Source organism: Eimeria tenella, genomic scaffold (genome assembly GCF_000499545.2).
Source record: "Eimeria tenella Houghton genomic scaffold, Eth_scaff89, whole genome shotgun sequence".
NCBI lineage: Eukaryota > Apicomplexa > Conoidasida > Eucoccidiorida > Eimeriidae > Eimeria > Eimeria tenella.
In genome coordinates, this window is record NW_013543464.1 from 1 (window position 1) to 18778 (window position 18778).

General features: G+C 48.4%; 3 protein-coding genes across 3 annotated transcripts; 2 read left to right on the forward strand and 1 right to left on the reverse strand.

Moving 5' to 3' along the window:
• Positions 1-954: 954 nt before the first annotated feature.
• ETH_00033040 (elongation factor Tu GTP-binding domain-containing protein, putative) lies at positions 955-11474 on the forward strand (the record flags this gene model as incomplete). The annotated part of the gene is made up of 17 exons (XM_013378469.1): positions 955-1316; positions 1783-1992; positions 2473-2698; positions 3098-3672; positions 4069-4357; positions 4778-5316; positions 5562-5669; positions 5833-5941; positions 6462-6824; positions 7211-7705; positions 8107-8203; positions 8745-9003; positions 9778-9862; positions 10162-10321; positions 10707-10803; positions 11054-11143; positions 11406-11474. Coding segments are annotated over 17 exons (4133 nt in total), but the record flags the coding sequence as incomplete, so codon positions are not given.
• A 1048-nt stretch (positions 11475-12522) lies between these two features.
• Positions 12523-13797, reverse strand: ETH_00033045 (uncharacterized protein; the record flags this gene model as incomplete). Its single annotated transcript, XM_013378470.1, has 1 exon — positions 12523-13797. The coding sequence occupies one exon, from the start codon at positions 13795-13797 to the stop codon at positions 12523-12525; it is 1275 nt and encodes a 424-aa protein (XP_013233924.1).
• Positions 13798-14586: 789 nt separating this feature from the next.
• On the forward strand, positions 14587-18214 carry ETH_00033050 (proteasome PCI domain-containing protein, putative; the record flags this gene model as incomplete). Its single annotated transcript, XM_013378471.1, has 10 exons — positions 14587-14778; positions 15322-15836; positions 15981-16074; positions 16352-16413; positions 16607-16684; positions 16868-16937; positions 17103-17194; positions 17451-17562; positions 17936-17980; positions 18131-18214. The coding sequence occupies 10 exons, from the start codon at positions 14587-14589 to the stop codon at positions 18212-18214; spliced, it is 1344 nt and encodes a 447-aa protein (XP_013233925.1).
• Positions 18215-18778: the final 564 nt, after the last annotated feature.

Genomic DNA, 18778 nt, shown 5'->3' on the forward strand with positions numbered 1-18778 from the left:
GGTGAGCAGCGGCGAGGCCTGGGGGAGCTTGAATTCCAAACTTGAATTCCAAAACTCCGAAATCCAGTGCAACTTCGGGGCTTCGCCGGCTCCCTCGCCTCTTTTTTCCTGCTTTTAAGCCCCAATTAATTTCTTTTCTTATTTATTTTCTAATTCTTTCACAAATATCCCACCAGTGGCCACACTAATAGGTCTTTTGCTGCGGCGTGGTGGGGCCCCTCTGCTGAACCATCTCAGCTCTCGGGGTATTTCCCGGAAAAAAAAGATACTTTTGCATCTAAAGAGACCATCTTTGGGGCTTTTTTAGGGTTTATGTTTCGGGCTTTTCGCATGAACAACTTCCGATGAGCTGGCGTTAAGAATCCTTAAAAATGTCCATTTAAACTTTCTTTTTATTCTCACTGTGGGGCCCCACAGGCCTCTGCTGAGTGGCCCAGCTGTGTATCTTGTGGCTTTTGAAGTACTCTTTACTTTTAGCTCTTTGGGCTTTTTGCTTCTTGGGGCTTTTCCTTTTCTATGCACTTAGCCCACTGGCTCCGGGGCCTCCAAAGGCCCCCTTTTGGGGCCCCCTGGGTCCCCTTTGGGGCCCCTTTGGGGCCTTAAAAGAGTCTTCTTTTACTGCTGTTTCAGAACACCAAACGAGGTCCCTAAAGCATCACTGGGGGCCCCAAGAGGGGACCGCTGGCGCCCCCTCGTGGGGCCCCGTAGGGTCCTGCGCTGGGGGCCCCTGGGGTCCCCTCCTCGGGGCCCCCGGGGTGCTGCCCTGGGGGCCTGTAGGGGCCCCTTTTGGGGCCCCTAGGGGCCCCATTGGGGGCCCCTGGGGCCCCCTTGAGGCCTCTTGAAACCCTAGTGGCTGAGCTAAGCATTTAGAAGTAGCATTTCTGGGATTTATTTGTTTTTAATGGACATTTGTGTTTTATTTTCCGTAAAGTTTGTGTAATTGTCTTTTTTCAGGAAAGACTTCTCTGTCGGACTGCCTGTTAGCCACAAATGGATTCATCACTGAGGCCTCTGCTGCGAAACTTCGCTTTTTGGACTCAAGACAAGATGAACAAAATCGGCAAATCACAATCAAAGCCAGTGTCGTTTCTTTGCTCTACCAACGGCGCCCGCAGGGCCCCCTTGCAAATCCCCGAAAAGCACAACAAGAGACAAAAACAGATTCCCAACTCCCCCGCACTTCGGGGGCCCCTGGGGGGCCCCCAGGGGCGCCCCCAGGGGGGCCCCCCAAGGAATGCGGCCGGGGGGCCCCCACGAGCTCGCCGTATATGATAAATTTGATTGACTGTCCTGGGCATGTGGACTTTGCCTCGGAGGTAAATGGAGAAAAAGTAGAAGTAAATAAATGAATGAATGAGAAATGAGTTGTTGTGGGTTTATTTCGTTTTTTCTGTTTGTCTTTTTTTTTATTTTCATTTTTTTTTCGATTTCAAAGGCCAGTTGGTGGCGCTGGCCTTTGACAGAGATGTGGCGGACAGGCGAAAGTGGAAAAAGTGAAAATTCAAAAGAAATGTCAATTTAAACTACTTTCACAATTCATTTCTTCATTCATAATATGTTTTGAGTCTTTTTGACTTGTTTACCTTCTCGATTTTATCTCTTTGTCGCAAACTTCTCGTGAAACGCAGATTTAACGAAGGCATTTGAACAAGTTCTTTCAGAAACCCCTTGACACTTTGCTGATTCAAGTTGCATGCGTTCAATGAAAAGCTAAAAAATCCCAAAAATTCGCCAAAGATATTTGCTTTATTGCGGACTTCTTGTTGAATTCTTGTTGAACAGGTTCACGCGGGCGTGCGGCTTTCTGACGGCTGTTTGCTGCTAGTTGATTCTGTAGAAGGAATTTATCCTCAAACACTTTCTGCTTTGTCTTGTGCTTTGAAAGAAAACATTTTGCCTCTTTTGATCTTCACAAAAGTGGACAAACTGATAAGCAAACTGCAGTTGTCGCCCAAGGACGCCTACGCCAAATTTCAAGACATGCTGGAACAAGTAAAACTGCAGTTCAACTTGTCCAAATAACTGAATGTTTCCAAAAGATCTAGACCAATGCATTTATATATATGTATTCCTTTTAATTTCTGCATATCTTAGAAACAAATGCAAACGCATGCATGCAATTATAGCTGTGAGTCTATGCATGCATTAGTGTTTCTGGGTCTGTGTGCCTTCGCATACAAATTATCTGTATTGGTAGCCGCACAAGCATAAGGCGGAACTCTCTTGTGTGTACCACTGCATGCATTTAAATATTTATAAAAGCGCATGCAAGTGGAGGAATGTCATTGTTATCATTTGTGTAGATATGGGTATTTCATGGATGCTGCGTAGGCTCGTTTTCACAATTGCATGCAGTCAAACTGGACGGCGTTCATAAGTAAACAATGAACTATTTGCGTTTCTTTTGCCTTTCTCTTTGTCTGAACTGACATTTTGTTTCTTTCCTTACTTTCCTGCGCCGCTGTCGCTCAGCTAAATGCGCATCTTCACCAGCATATTTGTGCAGAAGCTTTTCTTGCGGAAGGAGAAGCACAACTGCCCGTGGCAGCCTCGGGGGGCCCGCCGAGCAGCACAGCAGCAGCAGCAGCAGCAACAGCAGCAAAAGCGCAGTTTCTAGGCCCCCTCGGGGACCCTTCAGGAGAATTCGTTTATTTCGATGGAGACTCCGCAAATAAACTCGAGTTCTCTCCCTCAAGAGGTCAGTTGGGAAGAGAACAACACAGGTCACTGCAGCACAAAGAGTTGCCCAAAGATTCTGATATCTGGCCTTCAGTGAGGCCCCACAGGAAACTTTAGAATATAAACTTGAAAAGACCTTTTAAATAATACATCTGCATGCAGCGCATTTGGCAGAGGACGCAACTTGCAAAAAAGTTGGAGTTCCTGCTGCATTTGGTACATCTTCATCATCGAAATTAGTTGCTTTCTCATGTCGCCCTGATTTAAATGTCTAGTTTCTCGTTTGGAAACGCGTTTTTGTCTGTATTGTGTTATTTACAAGTTGCGAACGCATGCGAACTTGCATTTCTGTACAATGAACAGTCCATTTTTTGCAAGTTGGCTCTTTTGTGGTTGATATATTTATTGCTTTTTGTAGGTAATGTGTTGTTTGCGTCGGCTCTCCACGGCTGGTGCTTCTCCATTCCATCGTTTGTCAGCAAGACCCTTCTGTCTCAGCTGGGTCTGCCGGCTTCTTCTTTTTCGAAGCTCTGCAGCGCGTTGTGGGGCGACAAATACATTCGAAGACGCAAACCTAAGCAGCAAGCAGCAAATGAAGACGGGCAAGCTGCTGCTTCCCTCCCTGACATCGAAGTCAGGTCCTCTCCTTTCACCACTGGGCAGCAGCGCATGGCGGAGCAGCTTTTGTTTGAGCCGATTTGGAAGCTTTACAAAGTTGCTGCTGGTGATAATGCTTCGTCAGAAACAAATTTTAAAGAAAAGACTCAGGCTCAGAGCAACCCAGAGGAGGACGACAGGCTGGCTCGTCTTTGCGGAATGGCTCGGAGTCTGAGCTTAGAGGGAGTCGAAGAACTCGAAAAGGAACTTCGCCGCATTTTGTCTGCAACGAGGCAACAAAGAGCAGCCGAAAAAAGCAAAATTAAAGAAGAAATGGTCGGAGATATCGTGGCAGCCTTCATGGCCAAGTGGCTGCCCGTAGGCGAAACCTTACTTGTGAGCCACAGCGCAAGCGCTCTTGGGCTTAGCACACTCAAGACTTGTGCTGCTGCAGAGTAGTCCATTTGATCGAAATTTGTGACAAGACTGAACGTGTGCACATCACGAAAAGCCAGAGTGTCAATATGTGCATATTTATGCACTCATTTTTCAATTTTATGCAATTGCCAGGCCATTTGCTGTTTTGCTATGCTGCATAATGTGCCTATGCAAATGGCTTGCGCTACAGGCAGCTAGCAATGCAGCAGCTTCTGCCTCGCTGCTGCTGCTGGCCTCATTTTATTTGCATTTCTTGCATGTTTACTGCTTTGTTGGAGCATAGGCACTGCCATTTCCGTCTTTGTCGTGTTTTATAATTCGTTTTTTCTACGCCGCGTTTCTGCGCCTTCTTAGGAAACAATAGTTCTGAGAGTGCCTAATCCAGTGGCAGCGGCTTTTCAGCGCCTTCACCGCCTCTGCCCCTCCCTGGATCTTTCCTGCATGCAAAAAGCTTCTAAAAAGCCTCATCAGGAGCATTCTAGAGAAGAAAATTTTCAGGGAATTCCCCAGAAGAGTTCCCAGTGTGCGACACAGGGAAGCCCACCCGGGGGAACCCCCAAGGAAGACCTTTTGTTGGTTTATGTGGCGAAGTTCTTGGCTGCGGACATTTCAAGTTTACGACTAACAGGCGACACGCTACACGGTACCGGATACTTGTGAATAAATTGATTCACTTGTTTCAAACTGCTTTTCTTGCAGCTTGTAAACAACTGTGGGCGTCAAATTCGGCGTTTTCTTGATCATGTGTATACAGATAGTCCATTATCAAATCAAATCTACTTTTCTGTTTGTGTTCGACAGTCGCTTTACGATTAGTGCCATGAAGCGTCTATGTTGAGATCATCATTGGAAACATTAGCCACCGTCTTTTTCTCCACTTCATTTCAAATTAAGTTACTTCTAAGCTTTTTAAGTCACTCGCACTAGCTCGTTTTGCATTCTTTTTTCCCGGGCTTCAATGTTTGTGTGATCTTCACTTAATTCGTGTTCATCCCTTTCGTGTTTCAACTTTTTCACATTTCCATTTTATTTCCTTTTGTTTGCCCTCCCCTGTGCGTCGCAGGCCTCGAGGCAATTACTGGTTTCGTTGGCCTCAGTCGGATATTTCTAGGCCGCTTAGAGTGCGGAATGACTCTTTTCGTTTGTTCAGAAACACAAGACCCAAGGGGTGCTGTTCCCTCTCTGTCCTCCGCAGGGAGCTCTGGGGGAAACTCCTCGAGGGTTTCCGCGCAGCGCAAACTTAATCAGCAGCAGTATGTTGTAGAGGGAATTTATCTTTTATTTGGCCAAGACCTCCGGCCCGTCAAGGAGGCCACAGCAGGCTCTGTAGTAGCACTTTCCCTGGTGGCCGAAGGGGCCCCCAAAGAGGCAGCCTCTGGGGCCCCTCAGGGGGCGTTCAAAGATGTTGTGAGGGATGTGACCAGCTGGATTCAGGGTTTGCGGGCATCAGGAGGATGTCTTATGCAGACAGAAAACCCTTGTCGGTACACTGATGAGTTGGATATACACCGCAGGGGTCCCCTAGCCATGGAAGGAGCTCTCAGGTGCTCGACCCTTAGCAATGACCCCTCCTGCCCTTCTCTGGTCTCCCCATATTCGAAGGTCTGTGACACCAGATGTTGCTGCTGCTGCTGCACAAATCCAGCTGCAGCTGCTGCCACCAGTGCTTCCCTGCTGCTGCAGTCACTACCAGCATGGGTGCGGTTGCTGCTGCTGCACGTGATTCTGCTGCTATTCTTGGTGGCGCCGCTATTAGAATTGGTGCGGTTGCTGCTGCTGCACGTGATTGTGCTGGTGCTGCTTGTGCGGCTAGCCGTGGTTCTGCTGCTCCTGCTACTGTGTCACAGGCGTCGTCTGCAATAGTGCGTGTTGCTGTTGAGTCGGAGAATTTGGAGGACTCTCAGCAGTTCTTGTTGGGAGTGGCTCAGCTCTTTCTTGCAGACCCTTCTTTAGAAGTAGGTTTTGAACTCGAACTGGAAAGTCGCAAATCCGAAACTGCTTCGTCGTTTTGCTTGCCGAATTCCGTATCATATTCGTCTTGGGCCATCTCTCTGCGTGCCTCTGCATGCATCTGCTTTTTTGTTTCTTTTTTCTGTATTCTTGTGCATTTTTCGCTAGTTGTCAGTATTGGACAGCGGAGAGCTGCTGCTGGGCTGCTGCGGCGAAGTTCACTTAGAAACGTCTTTGAAAGACTTGGAGGTGCTGTACGCGCGAGTGCCTATAAGAGGTAAGTTGGAACTGTTGGACTTTTTGGCTGAATTGAATTTATGCCACTTGAAAGTTTTAAATGCTTATTTAGCAGCTCAGATTCACTTAGTGGGGCGTATCTACTCAGCTTTGAAGCACTGAGAGGCTGCGCTTCCTCAAAGGTGATCATGTTACAATCCCAAATCATTTCATCTTAAAAGACCTTACCAACACCACACGTTTAGAGTAGAACAGCAAATCGCACAAACAAATGGTAGATGGTAGATAATGATGAAGAATGGTAGAAAGCCAAATTCAAAAAACATTTGTGACAGAAAGTCCTGCTAAGATGTGATCCATACAGTACAGTGGCTCGCACAGTGCGTTTCTAGGTGTGTAGAAAAACTGGGTGGCATGCATATGAACGCATGGGCTTTAGTCTGACTTTGGCGCTGTTGCTGCCTCAGTTGCTGCTGCTGCTGTTGGCGCTGCCTCGGTTGCGGCTTGCCGGCTCGCTGCTGCAGCAGCTGCGTTTACGTCTGGGGCCGCTGTTTGTTCAGTTTCCCCTCCAATGACAGCAATAAGAGAAACTTTGGCATTTCCATCAGAAGCAGAGAGAACTGACTCAGGGGCCCTTTCTTTATCTTTTTCGCGCCGCGTGCCTTTCCCGCCATGGGTGCCTGTATGGCGAGACGGGGGGGATGGTGCAACAGCAGCAGCAGCAGCAGCAACAGCATTGGCAGCGGATGCAGCAGAAGACGCAGAAGCAGCAGATGCATCTGCAGCAGGTGCTGCTGTGGCAGCAGAAGACAAATTTGCTGCCTGGCTAAAGGCCCACCGCAGCAGCAATTCCGTCTGCATAGGAGGTACCCCGGACAGCCCCATAACAATTGTCTTGAAGGCGCAGCGCATGCCAGATAGGGGTAAGGCGAAACCATGAAGTTGAATACAACATAAGAAAGACTTGGGGCCCCTAGTGGGGGCCCCTAGTGGGGCCCCCACGTGCCAGCTTGTTCCTAGAGAGGCTTTCCCTTAAGGCTGCGTCGGAGTCTTCAAAGTGCCAACAAAACCTCTTGGGGCCTTTTGTGGCAGTCTTGACAGTGATGAAGAATAGGGGCTTCGTTTGAGGTTTAGATCTCGTTTGACAGGCCCTAAGAGAGCCCCGAACAGCTGTGCTTTCTTGACTTCTCTTTGCATTCCGTTTTCTTTGCATTCACATGCCAGGTCTTCTGTTTTATCTGTTTGCGTTTTTGTTCCACTTTTTGTCACATTTATTCTTCTGCCCCTCCTGGTTTCGATTTCTTTGCAGTGACGGACTGGCTGACAGACAATGCAACCGACATTTTGCGAGTTTTGAAAAGTCGGATTCCTTCAGGGCGTTTTCTTCGGGCTCAGGATTCCCAAGAGAACCTGCAGGGGTCCCCAGAAGCCAGCGCGGCTGCTTTGGAGTCATGTGCTGTTGAAATTGAGGCGCAGCTAAACAGACACTGGACAGAAAAGGATCAAGGAGAAAGGGCTGCAGCCAAAGGGAAGGCTGGGGGCCCTGAGGGGCCCCCTGGCAGGCTGTGGGGCCTGACTCTGAGCGGAGGGGCCACCACGGCGCTTTTCTCAGCTAGTAATATGAATGTTTTATTCAAGGAAGCATCTCCAAATGACGGGGATCAAGAGGTTTCAGCTGGAGGGCCTGAGAAGTGGCAGCAAGAGGCCCCGGCGGTGCAGCAGGGCGGCGAGGGGGCCCCGCTGGGATGGATTTCCGCAGATTGCGGGAGCGCTGTGACTCTTGGTGCTGCAAAAAACATTTCAGGTGAAAGTGAGACTTACAAAGGTTTGTGTAAAGAGATGGAAGTCAATGAATGCTGCAAGGGTTTGCATTCAAGGACTTCTCTGTTTCAAATTTGCAGAAGAATTGTGATGTTCACTTCATTCGACGGCTTTGTTGTGCACTATTGTGCAGTGTACAAACACCATTCAATGCATTTTCCTCATCCGTTGAATCCGCTCTCACCCTTTTGAAGCTGCAGTGGCAATTGCAACACCTTGTGGCGTTGCTTTTGCTGCTGCTGCAGCAACAGCAACACCTGCACCGTGTCGTGGCTTTGCTTACGGCTGGTTTCTCGAAGTTCGCACTCATGTTTATTCGCAGCGCGTTTTATACACTTAAGCTCATACTTTTGCTATTTATGTCTTATTCTTGAATTTTTTCAGGTCCTTTGTCGGCACAACTCAGTCGTTTGCTGCCTGCCGTCCTTTCTGGTTTCCAGTTGGGCTCACTTGCAGGGCCCCTTGCGGAAGAACCCATTAGGTAGGCATTCAACTCTAAGAAATGCAATATTTTCTCAAAGAAGTGCAATCTTTTAAGTAAAAGGCAGCTGCATTCAAGCATTTTTGGTCTTCAGTTTGAAGGAAGTAGACCGGCAACAGCTAACACAATCACACATGGAAAGAAAGACTACGTGTTAATGCGTGCACGTGTACATGGATGTACGAATAAAGTGACAGTATAGGAGCATGCAAGCATGCAGAAAAGCGCATAAATGTATAATATTATATGTGCATATGTACTTCAATGCATGCGAGGCTGTGCAAGTCATTTCATGCGCGAAAACGCGCCAACCTCAAGCATGTATACTTGCTTCCCCAACTGGGTAAAAATATGAAAATCAGCCATACGAAAAGACTTACATGAGCACATCTAAAGTGGGCACATGTAAAGAAGAGCACATATCCGTTTCCACCTACTTACGCGTGTGCACACTTCTGCGCAATTATTTGAGTGTACGAAACAATCCCGAAGACGTGCATGCATGCGCTCAGCCACGCACAGTGCGTTGTTGTGCTGCCAGGGGTGTAGCCTTCACAGTTGAGGCCCTCGCATTTGGGGAGGGCTTTTTGGGGGCCTCGCGGCGGGGTCCCCAGAACGCGCCTGCTGCTTCAGCAGCAGGAACAGCAGACCCAGCAGCAGCAGCTGCTGCTGTATCTGTTGCCGCGGCAGCAGCGGCAGCTGACGAAGCCGCAAGTGTTTGTTCACGAGAATCGAAATTGACCGGCAAACAAACAACAACTGGTCCTTTGTCTGTCCATTCTTACGTCGGCTCAGGGCAGGTGAGACTGAGGTGTGCAGAAGCCGTAGTGGGGAGGTATCGCATATTCACTTAGTTGCATCGCACTATTGTTTTTTCAGTTGTGATTTACCATTACCATTGCTGTTTTTTGTATTTCAGTGCTTTATTTTCCTAATTCCAAGCTGCTGTTTCCTAGGTGCCGCCACACGCAAAGACAGGCATTAGGCAACTTGCCACATTTGCACCAGTTACACCACATTGAGCAAGTCTATTAGAAGGACTGCTCAGCCTCTGAAGTATTTTAGATCATGATTTAAAGGCCTAACATCTTTACTCTAAAAGTGCCCATCGTGCAGCTCGCAGGACCCAACTCCTAAATAGTTTAGGCCGTAGGGCCTGCTCTGCTCTGTACTGTAGACCGGCAGCTGGAAACCTTTAGATTCAAATTCTTGAAATCGCCTCGCCTTATGTCATTTGGAGCATCTCTGTTTTTTGCCAACGATTGTTAGTATTGCATGCGTATTTGTCAAGGGCTTCTGATTTCACGAGTGGTCTTCTGAGTTGTGAGTTGTGGTTTATCTGCATAGGTAATATCCATGTGCGGATCACACGCTTGGTTGCGTAGTTTCTGCAAACTCTAATCGAAACATTGTTTTGCCACATGCCTAAGGTCGTCACTTGCGCTTCGTGCATGTCCTTGATTTGCACTTTCGGTCTTTTACTGTGGCCAAGGCTAAGCAAGCAGGGAATGCACAGCCCTCACGTTCCGACTGAGCTGTACTTAGACGTGGATGCGTGTACACTGCAATTTCAGGTCATTTCTGCAATGAAGGAGGCGTGCAGGGCCGCAATGCTTCAACGAGGACTCTGCAGAATATGCGAGGCAATGCTAAGATTTAGTAGGCGCTACACTTTGTGCTCCCTTTGAAGTCTTAAGCACAGAAGCTCCACGAAGCTCCTGAGCAAATCTTTGTTGTCAATTTGTTTAGTGACTGGAGTACATGAGTAACAGTACAGGGCTTCAACATACGCGCATGTGAAAAATTGCCACTTACTGGAAGTCCCTGTGTACGCGGTCCGAATGAGCAAAAATATCTGCTTGTTTTCTTCATTTCTTGCTTCTAATAAGTTGCTTTCCTTCAACATGAAAATAATGATGATGCGTTTATTCATTTGTCTGTGCATCGAAACGACACAGCACTGAGTTGCGACCAGCGGGTGATAGGCAAAGCCTATTCTGTCCTGGCGAGGCGCAGAGGCAAAATAATCAAAGAGGAAGTCCCGGAAGGCCAAACATCATTTGTCGTCTTTGGGTTTTTACCAACGGCGGAAGCCCCGGGAATTAGTCAGGAAATAAGGCAAGAACTTATTAAACACCAGCTCTCAGCGTTCCAGAACACGAATCACAAGCGTTGCTTAGCAAGGTTGAAGACAGCTTACACGTTCACAGCAGCGAAAATCGTGAACCTGGAATGACTGATGGCTTCTAAAGCCTTTGCCTGTAAACGTAACGCGATGAGTGCCATAGGAATTTCATTCGTAATGCACACTCACCAGAGCATAAAAACAAATTCTACGTTGTACTCATGCTTCACCGGCATTTGCTTGCACTACAGGATTCATGTATGACTTTGCGGCTATATTTGGGCAATATTTGCACCACGTTGCTGTTATGTACGTAGATTTATGCTGCATCCACATTTACATTCGTATTCATCTTTGGTTGGATCCATTTTTGTCCAGGTCCAAGGCATCGGGCCACGCCTCTCTACAGTTGCAATTTTCCCACTGGGAAGTACTTCAAGAGGAGCCTTTCCCCGAGGCCTGCATGACTGAGCAGGTCCGTAAAGCTCAGAACTTAAACTCTAGGACCTGAACTTAGAGCTCAATATTTATTTAGGTTTCGTCGTTCGATTTCAAAGAGTGAAAGCTTTGAGTTCGACTCTGAGGCCACAGGCTGGATGCCTGTGAGGGCAAAAGGCGTCCTGTTTTCGGAATCAGCTCAGAGTTTAGGGTTTAGGGTTATTTGACTTGGGCAAATCCGTTTGCATGCGTTTGCGGAGAGTATTTGCGTGCTGTCTTACATTCAGGAACTCGAAGACGAAGGGGAAGCGGCTTTGTCTTCTTTGGCGACCCAGATCCATGCACGAGCTATCATCAATTCCATCAGGAAAAGCAAAGTAATTGGGATTGAGCTCTGAGCATTCATTCCTAGCCACTAAACGCAATATTTTAAGGGTCGAGTACACCTCTCCAGCAAACCCTGTATTCTACATGGGGGCCTTTACAATTAATTAAACCGGGAATTTCAGATGCGGCAATGTGAAACCAGACCGTGATCTCGGATGCTGAGTCTTTGGGTCAAACCTCACAACACTAAATTATAGATACGTGAGTTCTCAGGTCTTTGGCTTATTTTGTGTTTGTTTGGGCTTTCCGCAGGGTCTTCCCACTGAAGAAAAGGTTGTCAATGATGCTGAAAAGCAGAGGACTCTATCTCGAAACAAATGAAAATAATAGACACAGCGAAGAGAGATGCCCTGTTTTATTTCTTCACACCGTTTTGTGTGCACATGGCTCGTCAGACTCATGTTTTTTTCTTTAGTTCCTGTTCTAATGGAGATACGACTTACTGGCACTGCCTGTTGTTGGAGTCCTCACAAACTCAGAGTAATGAAATAAAGCGCAAGCAAAAGAAGCGGAAATGAAGACAATAAAGAACACAAATGCGTGCAAGCAGATGCAGAGCGAACCAATAGTGGTTCACCGGTACGCTGTATCCCCTTTCAGTTGTATCAGCTTGTCTGCTTTTATTGTTAATTGATCTTCTTAATTGTAAGCGACTTGCACAGACCCGAAATATGCTGTCAGTAGTGCACTAGTGCCGTATCCGTGTCTAATTTAGGGCATTAGTGTTGAAGTATGTGCGCATATGTATGTAAATGTACCGGCGTATTTACTTGCGCAAATTGAATTGATGCTCATGTATTTAGTTAAAATCATGTTTCGTCTCCAGCGTGCAGATGGAGTGAAATTCCGTTATTACTATGCGGATGCTGCTTCTGCAAGGAGAGCAGCGCTACGTTAATTCCCTACAATTAAATATGCATGAACACAAGAGCAAATGTGAAAACATGTCTGAGAGAAGAAAAAATGCATGAACAGAGCGCAAGCATGATGATGCATCTACGGCCGAAAGTGCATGCACGGTTAACAAAAAATGCACGAGCACATGAACATGAATATAAATGCAGCCTAAAGAAAATCTAAACCCAGCTCCATACTTCTCGGAGGCTGGGAAGCAAACAAACACTTAGAAGGAAAACGAAATCCTGTACAACGAAGCAGCAGCACCAATTGCTGCAGTTGCCGCTGCAGCACGCAGACGGTCTGGCAAATTCGCTATGGTGGGGCACGCAGCAAGGAAATTTTTACTGCAGCAGCTGCTGCTGCAGCTGCTGCCGCTGAAGCTGGTGCCGCTCCAGTTGGTGCTGCTGCAGCTATTTCTGCTGTAGCACCTGTTGCGGCTGCGGCAGTGCAGCTGCCTCCGTAGCTGCTGCTAGGATGAGAAAACCTTGCAGGGCAAGAGAAACCAGCAAAGGGGGATTTGCATGCATGCAGTGATTGCAATAACATAAGAGGCACAGGAGCCCCGCGCAGTGCCTCCCTGCAGGTAGGCTGCTCTGGCTTCCTTGCCAGCGGCGTCTGACCGCTTAAGCAAAACGAAGAGTTCTGCTGCAGCACAGCACGAAAGGTAGACAAAAAGGCAAATAAACAGGAGGGGCCGGCTGTTTGCTGCTGCTGCTGCGGCCGCGGGCTCCTCTGAAGAGAACTCGTCTGCAGAAACAGCATTTGCGGAGGCTCTCGAGGCTTCCAGCGCGTCTAGCAAGATGCGCAGCAGCAGCAGCAGCGCAACATTGACATATTTGTAGCCGCAGAAGCACAGCAAGTCCGCTGCTGCAGCAGAAGCAGCCCCCGTTATGTACAGCACCAGCTTCAGGAGCCCCACTTCGCCCAGCAGCAGGCAAAGTGCAAGAGAAAAGGTCGAGCCCAGAAGCTCCGGGTAGAAAGTTCCTTGTGTTCCTGTTTGGATGCCGACGAGAAGAACGAAAGTGGTGAGGGCCATGAGGGGTATGTACAGGTCGCGTTCAGGTGTATAGGGAGCTGAGGCCCCGCTGCTGATGTCCGAAGAAGCCGCAACTGTCATTCGCGAAGAAGAATCTTTCATGAAAAGAGCTCTGAAGGGAAAGAGCAACTGCCCCAGCCGCAGGCGCACGTAGCTCTGGCTCACGCTGAAGTACGGCCGCAGCGACAGCAGAAACGACGGAAACTGCTGCTGCAGCATGGACACGTGCTTCTCCGCCTGCACTGTCAAGTTGTCGGCCACGGAGTGCAGCACCATGTTCATCACCTGCTGCTCAGCGCTGGGGCCCCCTGATCCCGACACCTGAGGGGGCCCCTGCTCAGTTGGGGGCGCGTCGGAACGAGGGGGGGCCCCCTGTCCAAAGGGGGAGCTCCAGACGCCGCCCGCATGGGCCACAGAAGGGTTGAAGGGGCCCCCAGGGGCCCCCACGGAAGGGGGCCCACCCATGGGGGCCCCGTAGGCAGGGCCCCCAAAAGATCCTCGGTGACGGTAGTCAGCGCCTCGGGCTGGAGTTGGGGCCCAAGAGGTTGCAGGATCCCCTTGGGGGCCCTCAGCAGCAGAAGGAGGGGCCCCTCCCCCCATGTCGGCGGAGCCAACTGAAGACAGCGGGCGCATCGGCATTGCAGGGGGCCGAGAGCCGTAAGGGGCCCTTTCCCCAATAGGGTGGCCCCCCCTTGGGTAGAGATCCATTAGTTTCTGGGAAAGACTGGGAAGGTTTCTAGTTGGTGGTGCCTGTAGGCTGGGGTCACGGTGTTAGACGCTGCTGCAGTGGCGGGGCCTGCAGCCCAGCATGCCTGCACTCGTTGGCCGGACGAAAGGACTAAAGGAAAAAGAAAAAGTCAATCGAAACTCGAAAAAACAGAAAGAAATAGTCTAGAGACATCTGCCGCGAGAAACGGTCACGCAAGCTTCTCTACACATACAGCGGCGGTGCGCAGCGACAGCGCGGTTTTGCCGAAATACGGGGCTTTTTCAGAAACTGAAAAATCCACTCCTCCTCAAAATTGAGGAAATCACCATTGTTGTATCAAGGTTTCCCCTGTCTCGCTGCTGTTTACTGCAGTGAGAACAATAGAATGAGCGGCAGGCAGCCCCAAACACAAACCATCATCAGCCCCGTGCAGACCGGAGCGTTTGTTGCCTGTTTAAGAAGGAGAAGAGCGAATTTATTTTACCGCAGCTTCCAGAATATTCTTAAATCTCGCTGTCCATATGCCCCTTCACCAACACAGCTGCTGAGCTTAACTCTCAGCATCTTCACATCCGGGAAGGAACTGGTTTCAGATGGTCCTCGAAGCTGGCTTCTCCCATTCAACAGAGGTCCACTAGTTGCTAGACCAGCTGAAGAAGCCCTCGGTGATGATCTTTCATAAGCCCTTGGAAGCAGCAAAGGCGCTGCGCAGCTTCTGAAGTCTACCAAGAAGATATTCAAATTGAGAGCCCTCCCACACCATCACCCTGCGCCTTCACCGCAGCACCATGCTTGCGGACACGCGATCTGCGGGGAAGCTCCGGGGTGGCCGGTGGCCCCGCGCGACGAATCAGCAGACAGAAAGCTGGGTCAGTAGGATGTTGCAGGCAGTCAGTGAGCGCAACGGCGAAGCCTTTTCGGAGCTGATCCGCCACTTGGATTCCATCATTCCCGACGAGGAAATTGCAAATATGCCGGAGGTAAGACTACCAATTGCTAGTTAGTGCTTTTCAACCGGTGTATGGCGCTGAATAGTTGACAGAGCTCAAACCGAAACAAAGAAGCGCACATTGATGCGAACCCGCAAACACTGTGATCGCCAGAGTAGGGGCATATTATGCCCGGCTACTCTTTTTATTGCTTTATTTGCTTTTATGGGAACACATAGTTTTGTTCGTTGGTCTGCTGCTTGTGCATGTGTGAATAACTGCGTGTATGTGCCTGTTTTTGTACCTCTCTGGGCACGCCCGCATATGATATGTCTCGGCGTGTGCCGTGCAGGCAGTGTTCTTCCCTAAAAGTGAAGTTAGAACCGAAAACTAAGACTTATTTGCACTCGTGGATCTGTGCATGTTCAGATAAATGCGCACTCGTAGATATGTAGGCAAAGATTCACGACCCCACAGCAGCACTCACCGACCCAAAAGACTCAGGAGCACGCTCAGTGGTTCGGACATTGAAAAACCAAGAAGGCTTTTTCCAGAAAATTATCTTTTGTAGCTGTTGCTTGCTGTTTGCCGCAGACAGTGATGACTGCCGTAGTGAACACCAAGCTGAAGGAGGCTTCTCTTCCGAAGGCTGCAGACACTGCGTTTAAGCGCCTGTTTTTTTCCTTCCTAAAGCTGAGACAGTTGCGGTGCACATTGAGGTGGGGAGACGTAGTGCGGCAGTGCATATCTGTGCTAGATCTCTACGTGGACTTGTACGTGGGGGCCCCCGCGGCCAGCTGCTCCTGGCTGGTGCCGGGACTGGCTGCGCTGTGCACGATAATGAGCCGCGCGGCCTTTGCTGCGGACAGCAGCAGCGAGGACAGCGCAGATCTGCTGGAAGAGGCTGAAGGGGCTGCAGACACCGACGAAATGCAGCACCGATACACGAAACAAATTTTAAATGCCATCAGACCTAAGCTAGGAAAGGTCCGAGGGGAGGAGGCCCGACATGGAGCCTACGTGGTGCTTCTTGGGCAGAGCATCAAGCGCTGCTTGCAGCTAGGCAATATGCAGATGGCCGCGGGGTTCCTCAAGCTCTGTGACTCACGGTGAGACAGGCTTTAAAACCTCAAGCCTTGCTGTGAACCCAGCCGTGAGCTCTCAGCTTTCGTAGCTTTGCTGAGCCAAATGCCTTTCGTTTCTTTTCCTATTATTGGGCTGCTTCTTGAGTTGCTCTATTTCTGCCGCGCCAGACAAATCAACTTCAGTCATGCGCCTCGGGGCCCCATGGTGAACTTCCGGTATTATTTAGGTCGGCTCTACATGCAGCAAGAGCAATTCGAGCAGGTAAAACCCATCAATTTAAAAAGCTAACCAATTTATTGTCTGGTTGCAGTTGGGAATAGTCATTTGAGAATAGGCATTTTAGGTTTCACAGGCAGTTTCCTAGGGCCACTGCATACTGCCCAGATTGCGGTGCTTCTGTCCATCTTTAGGTTTTGCTGCACTTAGCTATGACAATGGCGACTCATATGTTCATGTTGTTCCATCAAAATATTTACCTATTCGCCTACGGAATAATCACTGTCAATGGACCATCTACAGTGCTGGGTTTGTGTTGCAGTCCGAATCAGAATTGGTTTGGGCTTTTTCAAACTGTCCGCCCACGAAGATGCGCGTTAGAAGGTGAGCTGTGGCAGGACTTAGCTTAAATTACACACAGTGCCGAGAAAGCCAGGTAATCGCATTCATTCAACCAGTTCTGTTGCTGTTCAGTAGCCTTTTTCAAGCAAATGAGCTCCGAAGTCATTCCATTTCATCTCCCTTTCCCAGTACAAGTGGTCAAATTACTCAGTTTGGTCTTTCTTCGTTGCTGCAGAAACATTTTGGAATGTCTCGTCGCGGCGCGGCTGCGCATGGGAAAGCTGCCAAGCGCAGACTTGCTCAATAAATATCAGTACGCTTACCTGTGCACTCATCTGTGTATGCATTGCAGCTTGCAATTATACAATTATCGCCAAAATTTAGTCCCGCTTTTCAGGGTTATTTGTTTGCCCGTTCATATGTCAGTCTTTTCGTTTCATCGAGGTAGCTTTTACTTGCCATAACCGAAGTAGCAGTGTGTCTTTTGTTCTTTCAGGATGCCTCATTACCTGGACATAATCAAGGCAATGAAAAGCGGCAATTTGTCGCTGTTTGACCGAGCACTTGTGCGTCTTACCTCTGCTGCTGACATAGCGTATGCGGTTACATTGTGGCTGCTGCATGCATTTGGCGTATTGTTCTGTTTCATGAGACAAGTGGGGGAAAACTTGAAATGGTGTGTATTTATCGTTTAGCTTTTCTCTTTTATCTTCATTCTTTACGATTTGCAGGAGCAGCACGAAAGCGTCTTCATAAAACACGGCACAATTTTGTGTGTGGAGCGGCTTAAGTTCATTGTCTTCCGTACCCTGATGAAACGCATGTAAGAAACACAAATGAACCAACAAGAAAGGAAAGAGTGTCAGAAGCAAGCAGAGAAGAAACAAATGCAAGAGATAGTACTAGGCAGCAGTCAGAGCTTGCCTTCCCCCGATAGTTACTGAAACACAGGTACAGCTTTTGCCTGGTTTTGTCTTTTTCTAGGCGTTCCCCCCTTTGATATTTCTCAGTTGTTCCTTTAGTTTCTTCATATGTTTGTTGTAAATTACTTCTCCGCTGCGGCTTGGCTTGCTCTTCAGGAAGCAGTGGTGGTTGGAGTCTGGCTTGGCATCCAAAGCCAACATTGTCCCGATTCAAGTTTTCACTGCAGCCATAAAATGGCAAAGTGACGAACTTTTCGACGACGATGAAGTGAGGAAATAAGTAATCGAGTCAATTCGCGTAAATGATCAGAGCAACTGCCCAATTCTCAGTTGATTTTGTTCTGTTGTTTCGTGATTGAAATAGTTCTAGCCAGTAGAACGCTTCAGTTAGTTAATTTGATTTCTGAACCAGAACCAACACGAATTATCCCTCGAACTTTTGAAACATAGCTGCGCTCTGCTTGTCTTCTTCCTCCTTCACCCCAGCTAGCAAGCAGCATGATTTCAATAAATAGTGGTCTAGTCATTTTCTGTCATTTTCTGTTTGCAGTAGAGCCCGCCTAACAACTTAGTCACATATTTATTTTTATTAATAGTTCTTTCTGCCGTACGCGCGTTGTGTTCACTTGCACTGTCTGCAGATGGCTTGCATCAGCGCGAACCTGATTAGAATGGGATACATAAAGGTGCGTCTGGCATTTTTTTTCATTTAGTTATTTTATTTTGCACATTTGTCTTATAATTTGCTCATTAGATCTACTTTGCATGCGCCGCGGCCCACGCGCCTTTGCTGCACTACTTAGAGGCTTTGCCATTCATGAACATTACTGCTGCAGGGTTACATTTCGTGGGAGCACATGGTGATCGTCTTCAGCAACCAGGAGCCCTTTCCGAGTCTCAAGACATCTCGAGGGGCTTAAAAATGCCAAGATGACAATCTCAGAGCCCTGCTAATACTAGTGTGTGCATGCGTTGGCGTTAAGCATTTGCATGCACCTGCATGCACGCAGGTGCAGGGAAATGCATGCAAGTGCTGGCAGACGTGTCGATGCACACATTTAGGAAAGTTGTGCAGTTTTTCTGTTGGATTGTCAGTTTTAAATTGGCAAGGAGACGACCACCAAAAAGGCACTGATTTGCGCTGTGGTCTGAGCTCATCCCTCGAAGGAAGAAGGGCTGGCAGGCCTCCAGTTTGAACAGAAATGTAGACTCACACAAACATACAATTAATTAATTCATTTAGTGGCTGAAATCCATGTTTCTTTCTGCTGCCCCAGCTGCTGGCAACTCGCTTGGCATTCTTGAACTTCTCTCAATTTGTTTCTGCGGAAGTGGAGGCCCAGAGGGCCCTTGAGCTCTTCTCCTTTTTCGCTGCTTTGGCAACAGAACGCGCATGCCTCTCTGGCGCATGCACTATCCCTCTGTTAGTTTTATTGTCAAGGAACTTTCAGTGAAGCAAAATTCGTTTTAATTAATCAAATTAG